This window comes from Nerophis ophidion, linkage group LG06 (assembly GCF_033978795.1).
Source record: "Nerophis ophidion isolate RoL-2023_Sa linkage group LG06, RoL_Noph_v1.0, whole genome shotgun sequence".
In the NCBI taxonomy this organism is placed as follows: Eukaryota; Metazoa; Chordata; class Actinopteri; order Syngnathiformes; family Syngnathidae; genus Nerophis; species Nerophis ophidion.
The window spans coordinates 55,372,776-55,392,607 of record NC_084616.1 but is presented as its reverse complement, the minus strand read 5'-3'; the positions used below and the strand labels follow the sequence as shown (position 1 = coordinate 55,392,607).

At 42.2% G+C, this 19,832-nt stretch overlaps 2 protein-coding genes across 3 annotated transcripts; one reads left to right on the top strand and one right to left on the bottom strand.

Annotated features, from left to right (window-relative positions):
* Window positions 1-2,398: 2,398 nt before the first annotated feature.
* gpr182 (G protein-coupled receptor 182) lies at window positions 2,399-6,797 on the top strand. Its single transcript, XM_061904333.1, has 2 exons — window positions 2,399-3,503; window positions 4,575-6,797. The coding sequence occupies exon 2, from the start codon at window positions 4,591-4,593 to the stop codon at window positions 5,668-5,670; it is 1,080 nt and encodes a 359-aa protein (XP_061760317.1). The 5' UTR covers window positions 2,399-3,503; window positions 4,575-4,590; the 3' UTR covers window positions 5,671-6,797.
* Window positions 6,167-18,705, bottom strand: LOC133554973 (zinc finger and BTB domain-containing protein 39). Of its 2 annotated transcripts, none has more exons than XM_061904331.1 (5): window positions 18,571-18,705; window positions 16,943-18,002; window positions 13,085-13,185; window positions 11,860-12,213; window positions 6,167-8,332 (listed from the first exon to the last, which is right to left on the bottom strand). In XM_061904331.1, the coding sequence occupies exons 2-5, from the start codon at window positions 17,976-17,978 to the stop codon at window positions 7,403-7,405; spliced, it is 2,421 nt and encodes an 806-aa protein (XP_061760315.1). In that variant the 5' UTR covers window positions 17,979-18,002; window positions 18,571-18,705; the 3' UTR covers window positions 6,167-7,402. The 2 variants fall into 2 exon arrangements, with proteins under 2 accessions (XP_061760315.1, XP_061760316.1); XM_061904332.1 differs by having other exon boundaries at window positions 16,943-17,999.
* Between the last annotated feature and the right edge of the window lie 1,127 nt (window positions 18,706-19,832).

Below are 19,832 nucleotides of genomic sequence, written 5' to 3'. Positions count from 1 at the left end.
TTTAACTACCTCAGTGACCTCAGCCCCAGAAATAGGAGAGTCCACCACAGATTCCCCAGGCACTGCTTCCTCATAGGAAGACGTGTTGGTGGGATTGAGGAGGTCTTCGAAGTATTCCCTCCACCTATCCACAACATCCGCATGTTGTTTCTTCCCCAGTTCATCAATAAAAGGTTTAAAAGTGAGGGAGTCATCAATTAAAACACCAATGTATTTATATTCATGCGCCACTTCTTTGATATTATTTTCAAGAGTGGACACTGCTGGCGGAGTTTTTGGGCACCTTTTTATGTTTGGAAAACAGCATAAATTGTGTCTTGTCAGAACTGAGAACCAGTTTTAAGTGAATAAGTGAATTCTGCACAGCAACAGAAGCTTTATGCAGGGAATTAACAGCCTGTTCAAGAGATGATCCAAAGCAAAAAACTATTCTATCATCCGCATACAAATGCATATTAGCATCAGAAAAATGTTGTTCGAGATCATTGATGTACAAGACAATTAGGAGGGACCCTAAAACAGATTTATGAGGCACTCCTTCATGAACGGTGAGATATTCAGAGCAAAGGCCCTCGTATTTAATACACCGGGGTCCATCCATCCATCCATCCATCATCTTCCGCTTATCCGAGGTCGGGTCGCGGGGGCAGCAGCCTAAGCAGGGAAGCCCAGACTTCCCTATCTCCAGCCACTTCGTCTAGCTCTTCCCGGGGGATCCCGAGGCGTTCCCAGGCCAGCCGGGAGACATAGTCTTTCCAACGTGTCCTGGGTCTTCCCCGTGGCCTCCTACCAGCTGGACGTGCCCTAAACACATCCCTAGGGAGGCGTTCGGGTGGCATCCTGACCAGATGCCCGAACCACCTCATCTGGCTCCTCTCGATGTGGAGGAGCAGCGGCTTTACGTTGAGCTCCTCCCGGATGGCAGAGCTTCTCACCCTATCTCTAAGGGAGAGCCCCGCCACCCGGCGGAGGAAACTCATTTCGGCCGCTTGTACCCGTGATCTTATCCTTTCGGTCATGACCCAAAGCTCATGACCATAGGTGAGGATGGGAACGTAGATCGACCGGTAAATTGAGAGCTTTGCCTTCCGGCTCAGCTCCTTCTTCACCACAACGGATCGATACAACGTCCGCATTACTGAAGACGCCGCACCGATCCGCCTGTCGATCTCACGATCCACTCTTCCCCCACTCGTGAACAAGACTCCTAGGTACTTGAACTCCTCCACTTGGGGCAGGGTCTCCTCCCCAACCCGGAGATGGCACTCCACCCTTTTCCGGGCGAGAACCATGGACTCGGACTTGGAGGTGCTGATTCTCATTCCGGTCGCTTCACACTCGGCTGCGAACCGATCCAGTGAGAGCTGAAGATCCCGGCCAGATGAAGCCATCAGGACTACATCATCTGCAAAAAGCAGAGACCTAATCCCGTGGCCACCAAACCGGAACCCCTCAACGCCTTGACTGCGCCTAGAAATTCTGTCCATAAAAGTTATGAACAGAATCGGTGACAAAGGACAGCCTTGGCGGAGTCTAACCTTCACTGGAAACGTGTCCGACTTACTGCCAGCAATGCGGACCAAGCTCTGACACTGATCATACAGGGAGCGGACTGCCACAATAAGACATTCCGATACCCCATACTCTCTGAGCACTCCCCACAGGACTTCCCGAGGGACACGGTCGAATGCCTTCTCCAAGTTCACAAAGCACATGTAGACTGGTTGGGCAAACTCCCATGCACCCTCAAGAACCCTGCCGAGAGTATAGAGCTGGTCCACAGTTCCACGACCAGGACGAAAACCACACTGTTCCTCCTGAATCCGAGGTTCGACTATCCGGCGAAGCCTCCTCTCCAGTACACCTGAATACACCGGGGTCCACTTTTTGTAAATAATTTGAAAACCAAGCGACCGTATGTTCTGATAGTCCAATGAGAAACAGCCTGCATTTTAAAATAGTGTTGTCTACTGTGTCAAACACTTTGGAGAGATCAATAAAAAGTGAAACACGGTACTGTTTTTATCAAGCTTTACAATGTCATTTACCACATTCATTTAGGCAGTGATAGTGATGTGATTTTTTTCTGAAGCCCGATTGATATTTAGAGATAATTGTATTTGAATAGAGGAACACTTTCAACTGATCCCAAACAAGAAATTCCTGAATTGTTGATGATAAATTTGATATTGGCCCATAATTAGAAAGAAATGCTGGATCACCAAAAAGCAGATTTCCAAACTAAAGGAATGTCTTTGTTTTTAATTGACCGATTAAAAATAAGATAAATTGGCCTCTGCTATAAAATCAGCTGCCAGTTTTAAAAAATAAAGCTCAATCCAGTCAGGTCAAACTTTCTTTCTGTGGTCTAATGCTTTTAGAGCATTATGCACCTATGGAGAAAAATGAAAAGGATGTCCAGAAAATGTGGGAGATTCTCTACAAGGAGTCCCTATCGTTGTCCCTTTCTAGTCAAACACAGAACCAGACGATAAAAAATTTGTGTTAAAACAATTCAAAACTTCAGTTCGATCATAAACTGGCACTGATTCTTTGAGTACAAATGTGGGAAGAGTAGCTGGGTTTTTGGTCACAGACAGAGATTTCATCACTTTCCAAAATTTCTGTTGGTTGTTGAGGTCCTTAGTGGTGACGGACCAAAGATATCCCGATTTGACCTTTTTGACAAGCAAAGTGCATTGATTCCGGAGCTGTCTTAAAAATGACCAATCAGTGGCAGAATTACTTTGTCTTGCCTTTCCATATGAGTTGCAGAAAAGAGTGAACAACTAGCTCAAAATAAAAGTAACTGAAATCATTAATGAAATCTTCAATGCCAGTTGTAGATTGATGGAAAGATGCAGAGTTGTGTTTATTTTACACCTCAGTTGTGTTATTTCAACATGTGATGTGATCTCACTGATCTTTAGGAAGTGTTTGTGATCTGTGTGACCTCGCCACATACTTTTCTTTCCACTTAGTTCCGTTTCCATTTCCTGGCATTGTTCCACTAGATAACTGTTTGTATCCATTCATCATCCCCATTCCTTGCGTAATTCACAAACTATTACTAACCAAGTAAACACATGCACATTGTTGATAACAGTATTGATAGTACTAAACACATATAGTGTCCAACTGAGTCAAGGTCTCTGTCCTTTGCTGCAGGACCAACAGATGATGTCCCGTTAGATCCGCTCGTGTGTGTGTGTGTGTGTGTGTGTGTGTGTGTGTGTGTGTGTGTGTGTGTGTGTGTGTGTGTGTGTGTGTGTGTGTGTGTGTGTGTGTGTGTGTGTGTGTGTGTGTGTGTGTGTGTGTGTGTGTGTGTGTGTAATGGGAGGGTAGGCTGCTTGATAGCTCAGTTATCTGCCAACATTGGAGCAGAGAGCGGTCACCTTGTGTCTGTCTGCAGTCTGAACACACAACTCTTGGTTTTGAAGACCACAAGACAAGAAGGCATCAGGGGGGATTTATTTGTCCTCTTCATAAATCGTCCTAGTAAGGTATGTTTAACCTGGTCCATGTTTTGTGGAAAGTCAATGAAGAATGTCAATGTGTTCTCAGGGCATTCAATCCATCACAACCGGATGGTTGGGTTTGTCTTAGAAGATGTTAAGCCTCTCTTCAGAGAAGGCTTCATCGGTTCATGCTCATGGGCTGGACTTAGATTGGTCAGATCTAGTCTTGGGACTCATATACTTATATTGGTCAGATCTAGTTTTGGGACTTATGGACTTAGATTGGTCAGATCTAGTATGGGACTCATGGACTTAGATTGCGCAGATTTAGTCTTGACACTCATGGGCTTAGATCGGTCAGATTTAGTCCTGGGACTCATGGACTTAGATTGATCAAATCTAGTCTTGGGACTTATGGACTTAGATTGGTCAGATCTAGTCTTGGGACTCATATACTTACTGTATATTGGTCAAATCTAGTCTTGGGACTTATGGACTTAGATTGATCAGATCCAGTATTGAGACTCATGGACATAGATTGGTCAAATCCAGTCTTGGGACTTATGGACTTAGATAGGTCAGCTCTAGTCTTGGGACTCATGGACTTAGATTGGTCAGATCTAGTTGTGGGACTCATGGGATTAGGTTGGTCAGATCTAGTCAAGGGACTTGTGGACTTAGGTTGGTCAGACCTACACTTGGGACTCATTGACTTTGGTCAGAACTAGTGTTGGTCCTCATGATTGGTCAGAGCTAGTCTAAATGCCGGTGCCACAACCCCAACAATGTATGCGCTAACTTTCACATCACAATGGGTCACAACCATCCTTTCCTCTGCACACCATCTTTTTGTTTGAGGGTAAAGCATTTAGACTACATATGACCAATTTTAAGTCTGAGTCCTAAGACTAGATCTGACCAATCTTAAGTATAAGATCAAAACAATGTGAGTATATGAGCATAAAATGATGAAGTATGCTCGGATGAGAGGCGAAATATCTTCTAAGACAAAGTGTGGATGGATTGAATGCCCTGAAACACTGACTTGATGAATGAGACTCCATTAACAAAGTCAGTGTGTGTTTCGTGTGTAAAGCTAAGCAACATTGTCCTCAGCTTCTCCTTGTAGACGATGGGCGACGAACACAATCATTCGCTGTTTGTGAACGGCACGCCGTGGTTCATCCACGAGTGCACCCTGGAGCTGGACGCAGAGTACCGTCGCATCTGCCTCTTCCTGCTCTACCTCTTCATCTTTGTGGTGGGCCTGCTGGAGAACACATTGGTGGTCTGGGTCAACTGGCGACGACGCCACTCCGCCAACGGCGTCCTCTTTTGCATCCTCAACGTGAGCCTGTCGGACATGATGGTGATCGCCGTCCTGCCCTTCTTTATGATGGAGGTGACCGTCAACAGGGTTTGGCTGTGGGGACGCTTGCTCTGCAAGCTCACTAATCTCATCTACGAGATCAATTTCTACAGCAGCTCCTTTTTTCTGGCCCTCATGACTTTGGAGCGCTACTTGTCTCTAACCAGGCCTTCCTTTCCGGCCTTGTTCCCAGTGGTGGGCCGGCGCCGGTGGGCTGTCTGCGGTGGCGTGTGGCTGTTCTCCCTATTCCTGGCTGTGCTGGAAAACATCCATGTGGATCTTCTGGAGTGGGACGAGCCAGGCTGCTACCTGCTGCCTCAGAACAACTACACCGAGTGGTTTGTGTCTGTGACCTTCCTGTGTCTAATCTTCCAGTTCCTGGGCCCTGCCTCCGTTATCATCACCTGTAACGTGCTGATCGCTCGGGCCATTCAAACGGCACCGGACGTGCAGGGTCGGCGGGACGTGTGGCTGGTGCATGTGTACTCTCTGGTGTTTGTGGTGTGCTGGCTGCCATACCACCTGGTCATGTCGCTTATGATCATAGACGACCTGCACCCCATCCTCTTCAGCTGCAACGTGGTGGAGGTCATCTACTTTTCCTTCAGTGTGGTGCAAACCCTCTCGCTCTTTCACTGCGTGGCCAATCCTATCCTCTACAACTTCCTCAGCAAGAGTTTCCGTGACAACCTCATCAACACCGTGGTCAGCCACATACCCAGAGAGAGCGCCACAGAGAAGGGGGGCGCACAGCCCAACGCTGCAAATGGAGGAGGGGGCGATACAGGGAAGCAGCGCAAGTTGAGTAACGCCAGCACCAGCCAGTCTGATGTGGGATCATGATCTCCCACCCAAAAAAGAGCATTTCAAACGAAAATGGCATCAAAGGTGGCGACTGAAACCTCTACTGACAGTTGAAAGAAGTTTACTTTCAAATTGATTTATTTCCTTCTGCACAGCTCAAGGTTCATTTTTGTGAATCAATTTAGTTATTGAAATAAGAGGTGACTTGTGATATGTTTGTGGTGACTTCAATTGTCAACAACATTCCAACATGTTCTGCAAAATTGTTTACACTGTTTGTTGGTCTAGTGGAGGCGCACCCTAGTGGGTGATTTAAAGAATGCACTTCTGGTTTTAAAGTATGGGCAACCATATCCGGTTTTTGTCAAACCGTGATACCAATTTTAAATGCGGGCATACTTTTTCAGCAAATTAGTGACAGCCGTGATGATTTTTCTCACAAATTGTAAAAATGTCCTACATTTAATTGTTGTATATGGGAAATTACAAATTATCGGATTAGAAGCTCCAAATTATCGTATTTTGAGGAAAAATATTGAATAAAATCGAATTGATGTTACTTAGGACCATCAGTTACAATAAGAAATGACTACAAATCGTGTATGTGGCGTGATTTACCTTTAAATAAACTAAAACAGCACGGTTGGAAAGTACACTTAATTACTTGGCTTTATAGAGTCACATGACGCAATTAACATCAGGCACGGTGCATGCTATCTGTTTAGTAATAACCACGTTCCAGGACGTCATATCATCGTACATTATTGCCATATTTACAAATAAGTTAATTAGACTACGTCGGGCAACGCTGTCCTCCTATCCAGCCCCGCCCTCTCTTCCAAATATGGTCATCTCAAATACTCGCGAAGTGACAAGTCATCGATTCAAAACCCATATTGTATATTTTTATTTTTTTTAAGAGTACCTAATTTTGCTGAACATATGAATGCAGGAATTCTACATCCAATCCTACAAATAGGAATTTATTGCAATATTACCAAAACTTTAACAGTACTGTAAACAAACTGCTCTAAGTGACTTATAAGTACATCTATCTACCAGATAAACGTTCTGCAGTCACGTGACTCATTTCTTGCCGAATATATCTTCCTCTTTAAGACTGATGCTTTGTAAAATCTAAAAATAAAACTCCAGATGTTGGGAAACCTGAGTGAGATTCTTTGCTGTTCTGTTGTCCGCGTTTATTTTACTTCCTGTCGTTCTTTGTTTACTTCCCAAAGGGGAATGTGCCACCATCGACGGTTTGAATGATTGGAAGGTAGAGCGAGAGGAAGAGGTGGTTACTCCACGCATTGCACAATAGCAGGAAGAGGCTGCAGGGCTTTAAGAGGGCAAAGGTCACCAGCCCCACCGGAGGCAGAGGGGTCCATGATAGTAGGACAGAAATGTGCTGAGTCGTCATTGGCCTTCTGATGATGGAGGCCATTTTAGTGCAGGATCGGGCGTGAACACAGTGGGAATCATTTGATACGGCTTCTTTCATTACTTTCTTTTTTTAATAAAGTCAGTCAGACCACTTTACAAAGAGAATGACATGTATAAAGACAAACAAATCCTAAATAATTGTTACAGTACCATGATTATGGGGTCAGGCTACAATACAGAGTCAATTTCATTTTGAAGAAACATGATTTCCTTTAACTGTGCAAATAGTGAGTGTAGGAAAAGAATTGCTACGCTACAATGAAGACATTAGAATCAATCCTGATTTGTTGTTAAATGCGACTCGGCCTTCTTTCTTAGACCTAGATCAAGTGTCCATGGAGGACAGCGGTTCTTTCGAGTGGTCGTTGTACATGAAGGTCTGTTCGATGTTAAAGTCGGCCGGCAGTTGGTCCTTGTGGAGCTCCAAGTGAGATGACATCATCTTCAGCGTGGAGAAGTAGAGGCCGCACACGGTGCAGCGGTACATGAGTGCGCCGGCGTGGGTCTTGAGGTGGCAGATCATGGTGGAGCGTCCTCTAAAGAAGCGCAGACACACCTTGCACTGGTAGGGTTTCTCCCCGGTATGGATTCGCAGATGATAGGTGAACTCCCCCGAGTGTGCAAAACGCTTCCCGCAGTAGCGACACCGGTACCATTTCCCACGGATACCGGTGGCCCCGTCCTGTGCGGGGCTCCCATTGGTCAGTGGCCCGGAGGTCAGCCCTTGAAAATACTTGTCTGGTAAGTTGAGACTCAGGTTGCTAATTTTTACAAGCCCTCCAACCTCTCGTGGAGAGGAGGAGGAGCAAGAAGATTGTGGACACTCCAAAGACTGCTCAGCTTTACGCTTGCCCAACCATCCGTGACCTCCGGCGTCTCCTCCGCTCTCTGGGACCTCAGAGGTGTGCTGGCTGAGGTGGCACAGAAAGGCGGTGGAGGTAGGGAATGTCTGAGGGCACATGAAGCAGTTTAGCTCCTCCCCTCCTGAAACACTTTCTGCCCCGCCGCCTACTGTTACTACTCTGTAGCCCTCCTGCTCCAAGGCAGCTGCCTCCTCAGCGTGCGCGGCCATATGAGCTTCCAGCAGGGGGCGCTCCACGAAGCATCGTGCACAGTGTGGGCAGGTGAAGACCGGCAGCGCCAGGTGGGTGAGGGCGTGCCACAGCAGCGAGCACAGGGAGTGCTGAGGAAGGTGGCAAACGCCACAGCTCAGGCTTTGGGGACACACGTGGCTCCGTATGTGGTCCCTCACCATCTGAGGAGAGAAGCACAATATTAATCAGGAGTGGTGGTAATTTAAAGGCCTACTGAAATGAGATTTTCTTATTCAAACGGGAATAGCAGGTCCATTCTGTGTCATACTTGTTCATTTCGCGATATTGCCATATTTTTGCTGAAAGGATTTAGTAGAGAACATCGACGATAAAGTTCGCAACTTTTGGTCGATAATTGAAAAGCCCTGCCTTTACCGGAAGTATGTGCGCGTGACGTCACGAGTTGCAGGGCTTCACACATATTCCCATTGTTTATAATGGGAGCCACCAGCAGTAAGAGTAATTCGGACCGAGAAAGCGACAATTTCCCCATTAATTTGAGCGAGGATGAAAGATTCGTGAATTAGGATATTGATAGTGAAGGACTAGAAAAAAATAAATAAATAAAAAGCGACGGCTCTGGGCGGCGGCAGTGTGAGCGTTTCAGATGTAATTAGACACATATACTAGGATAATTCTAGAAAATCCCATATCTGCTTATTGTTTTAATAGTGTTTTAGTGAGATTTTAAAGATTGTAAAGAGAATACTTCGAGGTCGAATGGCTGCGGTGAACACGCAGTGTCTCAGAGAGAAGCCGAGGGGCCAAGCTCACAGCTGCCTTTTTTGACAGCTGCTGCAGGACGATGAATAATCCACTGATGTCTCCGGTAAGAGATATATCACAATTTCCCCATCCAAAAACATGCTGGTTGACGTAGAGAAAACATGTTCGCTTGACCGCTCTGCTTCACAACAAACAAAGAAACACCAGCTGTGTCTCGGTGCTAAAGACAGCTGCAATCCACCGCTTTCTACCAACAGAATTGTTATTTATAGTCTCCATTATTAAATGAACAAATTGCAAAAGATTCAGCAACACAGATGTCCAAAATACTTTGTAATCATGCGATTAAAGCAGACAACTTTTCGCCGCTAGTGGTGCAGCGCTAATATTTACTGACAGTCTGTGACGTCACGCGTACGCGTCATCATTCCGCGATGTTTTCAACAAGAAACTCGCGGGAAATTTAGAATTGCAATTTAGTAAACTAAAAAGGCCGTATTGGCATGTGTTGCAATGTTAATATTTCATCATTGATATATAAACTATCAGACTGCGTGGTCGGTGGTAGTGGGTTTCAGTAGGCCTTTAATTCTTAATTCTAGCAAGAATTTGTCAGCAATATGAGAGGCTTATACTCATGTCTTTACTCGAACGTCAATGCAATAATGCCAATGATGTAATGTAAAGTACCGAATTAAATGATTCATTGCTGAACTAAGCCAATGTCCACGTCAATATGGATATTTAAATTGTTCTATAATATTTAAAGAAAACATTCAATAATTAGAGATGTCCCCTAATGGCTTTTTTGCCGATGTCCGATATTCCGATATTGTCCAACTCTTAATTACCGATTCCGATATCAACCGATACCGATATATACAGTCGTGGAATTAACACATTATTATGCCTAATTTTTGTTGTGATGCCCCGCTGGATGCATTAAACAATGTAACAAGGTTTTCGAAAATAAGAGAAAAACTTCAACTCAAGTTATGGAAAAAAATGCCAACATGGCACTGCCATATTTATCATTGAAGTCACAAAGTGCATTATTTTTTTTAATATGCCTCAAAACAGCAGCTTGGAATTTGGGACATGCTCTCCCTGAGATAATCCTGATACCCACAACAATCATGGGAAATACTATACTTTGACTCTCACAAAGTGTATAATTTTTTATTTTTTTAAACATGCCTCAAAACAACAGCTACAAAAACAATGAAGGCACACAGCTTCAGTCCAGATTATAGTAGAGTAATAAAGTAAACAATAACATAGTCCTCCTTTAGTGCAAGACTGCCTGGCATACTGTATAAAAGGGAAATTATAAACTGGGCTCAATCTGCCCTGCTCTAACATATTTGTATGAGTAACACAAATGTGCTGCAAGCTAGTGGTGAGTGCTTGAAGTGGCCTACCAGTCAGTCAGAACTTCTGCAATGCTGCGTTGAGGGCACCTCAGTTTACTACAAGTTGCAAAGTGTGCGCCATGCAGGGCAGACTAGCCACACCAAACTCCACTGTAGCTTTTGCCATACTGCGTGCGTTGTACCTGACCAAATGTGGGCTTTCGCCTTGGGGTGGTTTTTGTTTGTATTTTTGTTTTTTCTCGGCAGAGTCTTTAAGCGACAACTGTGTGGTACTACTTTTTTTTGGTGTTTGCTTTTCATCCATCTTCCGTTTGTATGCATCATGTATCTCCTTATGATTCTTGAAGAGGTGGGAGATCAAATTGCTCGTATTAAAGGAAGACGTCTTGGTTCCTACTCACAAAACCAACTTTTTGCAGTCACTGCAAATTGCCAGTTTTTTATCCGTCAGACACACTTTAATATAATCCCAAACCATAGACATGGTGTCGTTAGTCATCACCGAGCGAGCCTGCTTGTTAGCCACGGCTACGGCACCGGCAACAACACACTCTTCTTGTTGTTATGCTCCGCTCGTGGCGGTTTGATGAGGTCATCAAGCGTCGCCAGTAAACCTTTCATGCTGCAGTCGTCAACTCCTGTGTTGTGTTGCTGTGTGTGGGAGAGGGGCGAGGGGAAGGACCGCTGTCTGGAAGACGCAACTGCTCTGTACTTTTCTCTACGTCCGTGTTTTACCGGACATGTACCGCTCCGTACAGCGGCGTTTTAAGGAGTCATCAATTGTACTTTTTGAAACCGATACCGATAATTTCTGATATTACATTTTAAAGCATTTTTCGGCTGATAATATCGGCAGGCCGATATCATCGGAAATCTGTATCAATAATATAAAATTATATTTTCTTTATGCGTTTTGGCCTATCATCCACACGCAAACAGTGATTTTAAATATAGAGACTTGATTAAAAAAATAAGATATCTTAGTTAAACCAGAGCAAACCTTACAAGAAATACAATTGTATTTTGTTCCCAAAATTTTGGAAAAGTATACAAAAGCAAGGACATTAATAAGCAAGGACATTTCACCTCTGCTCGCTCACAATTATTGAGGGTGATTTGCTTATACACAAAAATAAAATGTGAATCATAAATTATATAACAAAAGTGTAATGAAACTTTAAGTGGTGTTAGAGTCATTTTAGGAATCGGACAGAGTTTGCGGCTCTCGGTGGGGTTTATTTGGGGGAAATGGGCTCAAATGGCTCTTTGTATGTTGCAGGTTGCCAACCCCTGGTCTAGATCATCACCCAAAACCCAGAAGGTCACTTGACTACAACCCAGCTATTGCATATGTTCTACACTTTAACATTATCTGATAATACTATCAGCCATAATTGTGATGTGGCCCTCAATAAAAATGAGTTTTACATCCCTGCTCTACTGCTTTAGGGTTTAATGCCAGCTTGGTGTGATTACGAAAAAAAACAGCACAGCAAACATGGTAGTGAGGCATGTTTTCATAATCTTTTCACCCTTTGTGTGTAGTGATGGAGGATAGTAGCGTTACACATTGAAGTATTTTCACCAACCTGGAAGTCGTTGCTGAGGTTCTTTGTGCACACGCCACACCGCCACTCAGAGCCTTGGCTGTCGGCGGTCAGGGCCCGTTGTGGTAACGTGTAACCGGACCCGCTCTGGCGCTGGTGCCGCAACAGTTTATTTTGGCTGCGGAACTCTAGGTGACACATGTCGCAGGTGAAAAGCTGCACGCCAACGTGAGTGAGGGAGTGGGACACCGCGGCAGCGTGGTCGGAAAACAAGACACCACACAGCCTGCATTGGCCCATCTCAGTCACATGGCTCTCGGCATGGCGCCTGATGGCAGCCGGATCTGCGAGGAAGGAAGCTTCACAGGCTTTACATAACAGTGTGTCTGCTGGGCCCTGCAGATGACAAACATGATATGTTTAATGCTTTAATACAGAATCAAACTCGACATACAGCAATAGATGATATTTGTCTATTACCTGACCACTTCTATGTTAGCTACCTCTCTTTGTTTATAATGTATTTTGTCCGCTGGACCTACTCTTTTTTATGCTGCCCTTTTTTTTTGCTGCAGCTGTTACATATACCGGTACTGTAATATTGTATATAATAATTGGGGTTTGTTATATATTGTATACATTAGAGAAAAATATAATATGCTAATATAATCAGAACATATTATATACTGTTTATATAATACCGCATCTTCTTGAATTGCCGCCGGGGCGCTAATTAATTTAAAACCTCTTCTCACTCCTGCGCTTACCAAAGGCATGCAGTAAAAGTAAGCATGCGCTAATTATTTTCTAACCTCTCCTCACTCCGGCACTTACCAAAGGTATGCAGTAAAAATTGGAGTGTGATGTAAGTTTGGACCTTAAATCCTACTGATTAGCTCTTAATCTTCTTCCCTTTACGCGATTTCAAATTAACGGTATTGAAATCAGCCTCCTCCATTTTGAAATTGATGACAGGGGAAGTGTCACTCGTGACGTCAGGAGTTCGTTAATTATTTTGGGAAGAAAGTTTGACCCGGCAGTAATTCAAGGCAATTCAAGGAAATACGGTATGTAAATATTATATATGTCATATTACTACTATAGTACATTTTTAGTCTACTTTATACCTTTTTTTTTCGCCCTCCTTTCTATCCTTTCCATCCTTTGTAACTGAGCTATTGTGTGGAAAAATTTCCCTTGTGGATCAATAAAGCTTGTCTAAGTCTAAGTCTAAACACTCTTTCTTCTTCACCAACATAAATAATACCTGCTGGCTTGACTTGCTTCTCTCGCCGTTTTCCAAACACACAAGGTCCTCTTCATCATCCTCCATAAAGTTCTCATCATCACTTAGTTCGATGATATCGCCTGCAAAAAAGGGCAATTAGGAAAATCCAGAAAACCGAAAAGAACACACACACACCCTCTTAAACTAGTCTACTTCATTTCATATATTGTTATTTTGTGTTGTGTTAGCTGAATAATTAAGCTTCACTATTTAAAAAAAAAAAAAGAAGATTGGAGATTATATTTGACTTTACTTATATTATTTTCAAGGCTTTCTCTTTTTTAAGATGGGATTCTGCAACACAAAACCTGCTTTTCTTACTTGTTGGTACCTGTTTTTCTGTATTTGGGATCCCCATCAGTCCTGAAAATATAAAATCAAGGCATGGTGGAGATATCTAGTTTCGTCAACGGATATTTCCATTCATGGGTTAGTTTATAGGCCAAACTATATTGGGAAATGAGTTTTGATCCACATCGTCCAGCCCTACACTCGTGTTAGCGTCTGTGCTACCAGAGTTTAGGGATGTTCTCGGTGTTTAATTGAGTGTTACAGTTAGCCTTATGAAGGCATTGTATTTATATGTATGAGTGCACATGTGTTCCTTGAGTGTTAAAAATGAAATTGTGATTTTCAAGACATTTCATAACGCTACTATTTTTTTTCGGTGCTACAAAAAAAAATGTCTGTGCCACAAATTATTTTCATTTAGAATCACCGGTGTTACAAGTGAAAAAGCTAGGTGTACAGGCCTATTCTGTATTTCTTTACTCTTTACACAATGTTTCTGTCCGTATTAATTTCATTATCTAATAAATTATGTATTAATCAGGGCAGTCAAAAAATAAGTTAACCTTTGTGATTAATCACAAATAGATCATCACATTAATACGGCCTTTACGCAAATTAATCATCCAATTTATTTTGAGCACAAATGCTTCTTTACTTTAACTGTCGATGGTTACCTAAAAGGCTTTTTTGGTTATTATAACATCAGTGATCAGGTCAATGCATGTCAAAATAAGTGGAGACTGCGACTATTGGCAAATTTTACTTCAAAATACACTGACTGGACTTTAGATAAAACTGTGTTGAGCAAATAAATGATGTGCATTCAAGTTAAATATTTCAAAAATATTCCTGGATGACATTCTCACAAAAACATGGCATTTCTGTCCAAATACTGAAGTCGTCTTATAAGTTAATTTTAATTATACAAGTGATATAACCTGTGATTAATCATGATTAATCCAAATTGAAGCATGTAATTAATCAGATTTCAAAAAGCAATTGTTTGACAACACTAGTATTTATTTATCTATCATTATGATTCTTTCTTGGTTCTTTTTTTTAGTAAATGTTAAAGGCATGTGTTACTGTAAATGTGAACACATAAACAGGAAGTCAATTATCAGCAATAGCTGAGACATGACGGATAGGTCACATTAAATAAAATCAGCTTCATGGTAATTTGTTACTCATTTTCAGTTATGTTACATTGCTTAAGCGTAACCGTACTTTAATGTTGTTTAGCATGCCTTCCACCCGATTGTAGCTGAGATAGGCACCAGCGTCCCTTGTGACCCCAAAGGGAATAAACGGTAGAAAATGGATGGATGGATGGATCGATGTTGGTAGCAATACAAAATCCAAATCCAAATAGATACCTATTTTAATTGCATTTAACACATCAAGTCATGGATGGCATTTAATTTCCTACAGCTCAACCATGCTTTTAGTTCCTGTCGTTTAGACCAGTGATTGTCAAACTGCTTCATCTAGTGCAGGGGTCGGCAACCCGCGGCTCTGGAGCCGCATGCGGCTCTTTGACCACTCTGATGTGGCTCAGCTGCATACTAGTCGACCGCCCGGAGAAATCCGGTATATTTCCAAATTTAAGTGTCTCTATCAGAAATCTCCCGGGTAGACATTTTTCGATTTTCACCCAGATATCAACTTTGAGGGCATGCCGTGATGACAATGCTTCTAACACCCTTTCTACATGTCATCGCGCCAGGATTTTCACCATGTTATCTGCGTGCTGGCCAGCTGGTCACATTTTGGATGCAACCTCTATCTGAACGAATACGCTACTGAAAGGCATACTTGTTCAACAGCCATACAAGTCACACTGAGCGTTGTAATATAAACAAGTTCAACACTCTTACTAATATGTGCCACACTGTGAACCCACACCAAACAAAAATGACAAACACTTTTTGGGAGAACATCCGGACTGTAAGGTGGGCGGGGTTGGGGGGGTTGGGTTGGTGATAGCTGGGTGTATATGATAAATGGGATTCTGGGTATTTGTTCTGTCATGTTTATGTTGTGTTACAATGCGGATGTTCTCCTGAAATGTGTTTGTCATTCTTGTTAGGTGTGGGTTCACAGTGTGGCGCATATTAGTAAGAGTGCTAAAGTTGTTTAAACGTCCACCCTCAGTGTGACCTGTATTACTGTTGAATAAGGATGCCTTGCAGTCTCTTACGTGTGCCTGCAATAGCCTCGTCAAACAATTCTTTGGGCTGGCAAGATATTTGAATATGACTCTATTTTGTTTCCATTCAAACCCCCATTATTTACTTTTTACTTTTATTTAAATTGATCTCAACTCTGTACACTGCTGCTGGAATTTTAATTTTCCTGCAGGAACTCTCCTGAAGGAATCAATAAAGTACTATCTATCTATCTATCTATCTATCTATCTATCTATCTATCTATCTAAAAAAAAATAACAACACAATGTTCGCTTTTTTTTCCAACAACATCACTGATTTCTACCATATTACCATTTAAATGAAGATGTACTCATAATCCTCGCGAATAACAAGGGGTTGGAACCAACATAGACATAGACACATGGCAGATATATATGATCAGTGATCATATATATTTGCCATGTGCCTATAAATAGTTTCACCGCTATAAATAGTTTGTCTGTGTTAGCGCTTATAATAACAATATTACCAATAGTTTGGTAATATTCAAGTCACAAAATGTAAATTAAGTATTGTTTGCGCTTTTTGGATAGTTTTTGATTGGGTTTTATGGGCAGAATAGAGGCTCCCATTGGCTTCTCTGTAAGTGGACTTATATTTATGTTTATTTACGAGTTAAACTCCCTTGTCATATCTCTCATAATGATTGTTAATTCCCCAAAAATGTGCAGTGCTTTTTTCCCTATATGCAAACAAAGTGTTACTATTGAAACTGTGTGTAATGTTGCAGTGGCCAAAAATATTAAATATACTTGTTAAATTAAACCTCTGCTGTATTTTTAATGAATACTTATCCCTGCTACTTTACTGTTGGTCATTATGGTGGTACTAGGAAAGCCAAGTGTTTCCCCCCCAAAATATTAGAAAACTACAATTATCACAAAAAAAGCTGCACACATTCTGACGAGGAACCAGACGGTGGGAACACATTACGCCAGTTTTAAAAGTCGCTGCATTGGCTACTTGTCTGCTTCAGCGTCGATTTTAAAGTGCCATTATTAGTTCTAAAATGTCTTTATGGTCTTCTGCCTTCTTATCTAGCCGACCTAATTTTACCATATCAACTGTAGCAGTTCCTTAGGTTCTCTGGCACCAAACTGTTATCCTCATTAAATACCAGAACACATTTTTTTAATTTTTGTTGTTCTCTAGTCTGGACACCTCAAAAGTGGCAGTCAGTGCCATGCCAGGTTTTGTTATTGTCAATAGTGCTGTGTGTGCGTGCATTTTTCTCTTATTTTTTTAACTTGTGTAGAGCACTGTTGCAACTTGCCTGTGCAAGAGGAGTGCTCTCTATATATATATACAACATTTGATTGATTGATTAAATCATTACCTGCCAATTGCCTCCAGTGTTCCACATCTTCGTTTGTGCTGTTGCTCTGCTGAGTCTGTGTCCCCTCCGCGTTTCCTGGTTCATAGGACAACTCACTGTCCCTCCGAGCATCGGCTACACCCCTCTCCTCCAGCCCTTCTTGCAGGTTGCCAATGGGCACCCCTGAGGAAGATGTCTGCACTAAAGAGTCTGGGAAGGAGGATGAAGCGGACGGGACCAAATCTCTCGTCACTTCCTCACTCGTCACCTCCTCACCTGTGTTGTCTTCAACTTTCTCCACTTCCTCCAGCTCCCCCTTCAGTACAGACTCCAAGGGTGGCATGTTAGTGCCATCGATGGCTGAAGGGCTTCTTGCTGGTACCTCTGCAGACATTTGCCCGTAGCCTACATGAGACTGGATGTCTTCTACCTTCAAATCCAAAGCCCCAGCAGTGGATTCTTGGCCCACCCTTGCTCCTCTAACTTGAATGTGAGGTGAAGAGGCAGGGACAGGAGTTTGGGCAGATGGCGATGACAAAGACGAGCAGGAGGCAGCAGAGGAACCCACAGGGGATGCAGAAACAGAGGTCGTACTAATGGCAGCCCCTGAAGAGCTAGCAGAAACTACAGTGGCTTCAGGGAGGTCTCCAGAATTATTTGCTTTGGTGTTTGACAACACGGAGCCCTGCAGGTCTGGGAATGTAGCGTGACATGTCCTCACAAGCTCACTAACACCCAACCTTTCAGCCAGCTCATAAATAACTCCCACAGATATTAGATCCATCAAGATCTCTCCAGTGTACATGAAAGTCAGCAGCTTCTCAAAGTTGGCCGGGGAAATAAGCTCCAAAGAGATGGCAGTGGTGGACGTGGACGAAGCGCGGGCGAACAGGTTGTGGAAGTACGTCCCGGAACAGGCCAGCACAGCACGGTGCGCCGCAAAAGTGCGGTTGCCCACTTGTATGAAGACATCGCAGTAACGGCGGGATTGGCGGCAGCGGTTCAGCTCAGCAAGGAGGCCGGCAGCATGGCCTGGACCCTGAAGCTGGATCCTCATTCCTGCCGTGGTGCTACAGCCCTACTGAAGGAGCATGTGTCAGTCATCAAAGCAGAAATTGTTTGTAATTGATTTTTGGATATTCACGTCCTGTCACTAGGGAAACAATTATTTACATTATAGCCCAATTTTTAGGCCACCACACTATTTGGAATATTTTGAGAGTTGTATTATTATTCAGTACATTTACGTGTTTCTAGTGTTTATAACGAGGAATATAGCAGCTCCACACTGCGTTTAGCTCCCCCTAATGCACACTGTGTTGTATGTTCATGTTCCAGCCAACATAAAGTAACAATATAAACGCTTTTAGTGCTATCTAAATTCTAACAATATTACAATACCAGGCAGTATTTCTTTCAGGAAAAGAGCACATTAGGATTACATTACATAAATTGTTTGACGCTAATGAGTCACTTTGAATGTGAGTAATCTCAAACAGGGACCAAACAGAGCTATGGCTGGTACTCTTGTTTAGTACTTCATACACAATTGCGTTAAGTTCAATGATGACAAACTCGTTGCCAAAAAATCAATAACAAAATCTTCTTCGTCGTTCGAATGTGGCGATGGTGCCATTATACAACCTTACCCATTAAGTTGGTGCTGATTTGGGCTGCTTCTTTATGATGTTTAGGGGACTCAAGTGGCCATTACAAAGAGGGGAGAACAAATTGCAACATTGGTCGCATGATGATGACGTCCTCAACCCAAATCCTGGCAATTTGTTTTGGCGCCCCCTTCAGGCAAAAATTAGAATGCAACACAAATACAAACTGATCAATACGGATTAGAAATGCCGGATGCAGTAATAAAGTGTGGGCTTCTAAATGTACACATATACATGACATGTGATTAAAATTTTATTATTTTAAATGCCACAATCAAAGTTCTTGAATGGTGCTGAAGAAGAGCAAGAAGTGTCACAGTGGGCCAAATTAATGATACTAGAAATAAATACAGGACCTATATTAAAAATACTAAGCAGTCATATTATCAGTGTACTTTAGTTTAAGTATGCCATAAATGATGTAAGACCATCATAAAAACAATAATTATAAAACATGTACTTTCTGTACAGCCTGTCCTCATTAAGTCGCAGGTGATCTGGAGCCTATCCCAGCTGACATTGTAGTAGTGGTGTGCAGATTGATACTGAAATATCGATACATTATGCTCTAATATCAATCTTCAAATCAAAATGTCGATACTTTTGATACTTAATTTCAGGGGTGTCCAAACCTTTTTTCACAAAGGGACTGAAACGTAAAACTATGTAGGGGCCATATTGACATATATTTTTAAAATGTATTTAAATAAATGCTAAAAAAACAAAACAAAACAAAAAAAACAGATACTGTGTCAGCTTTGTATTATAGGTGACTAAGTATAGTATAATTAATTATTAGAACATTTCGGCTTTTCTCATTACATACCGACTGCTTTTTTTCTCATGTAAGAATAGAATAAAATATATCATTAATACAATTGTGTACATACATTACCGAGTGTGCCAAACATTCTGCCTGTACGAAAATCTCAATGTTCAGTTACACATTTAACAGTGTTGATTATGGTTGTTGTGTTTTTTCCAAATCATTCCTAAATAAGTATTTTATTTTTAAATGTTTTTATTAACCACCTAAACTTGGTTTGTTTTTAAATAATATTGTTTTTTGTTTTGACAGCTTCTAATATTTTAGATCAGGTGTGTTTAAACTTTTTCCACCAAGGGCTGCTGACTAAAAAAGTCCAAAATACTAAAAACAATATATATATATATGAAGACAAAACTTTGTGTTATAGGTGACTAAGTACATTGTTATTAAATGTTAGTTTAACGATTTCAGCTTT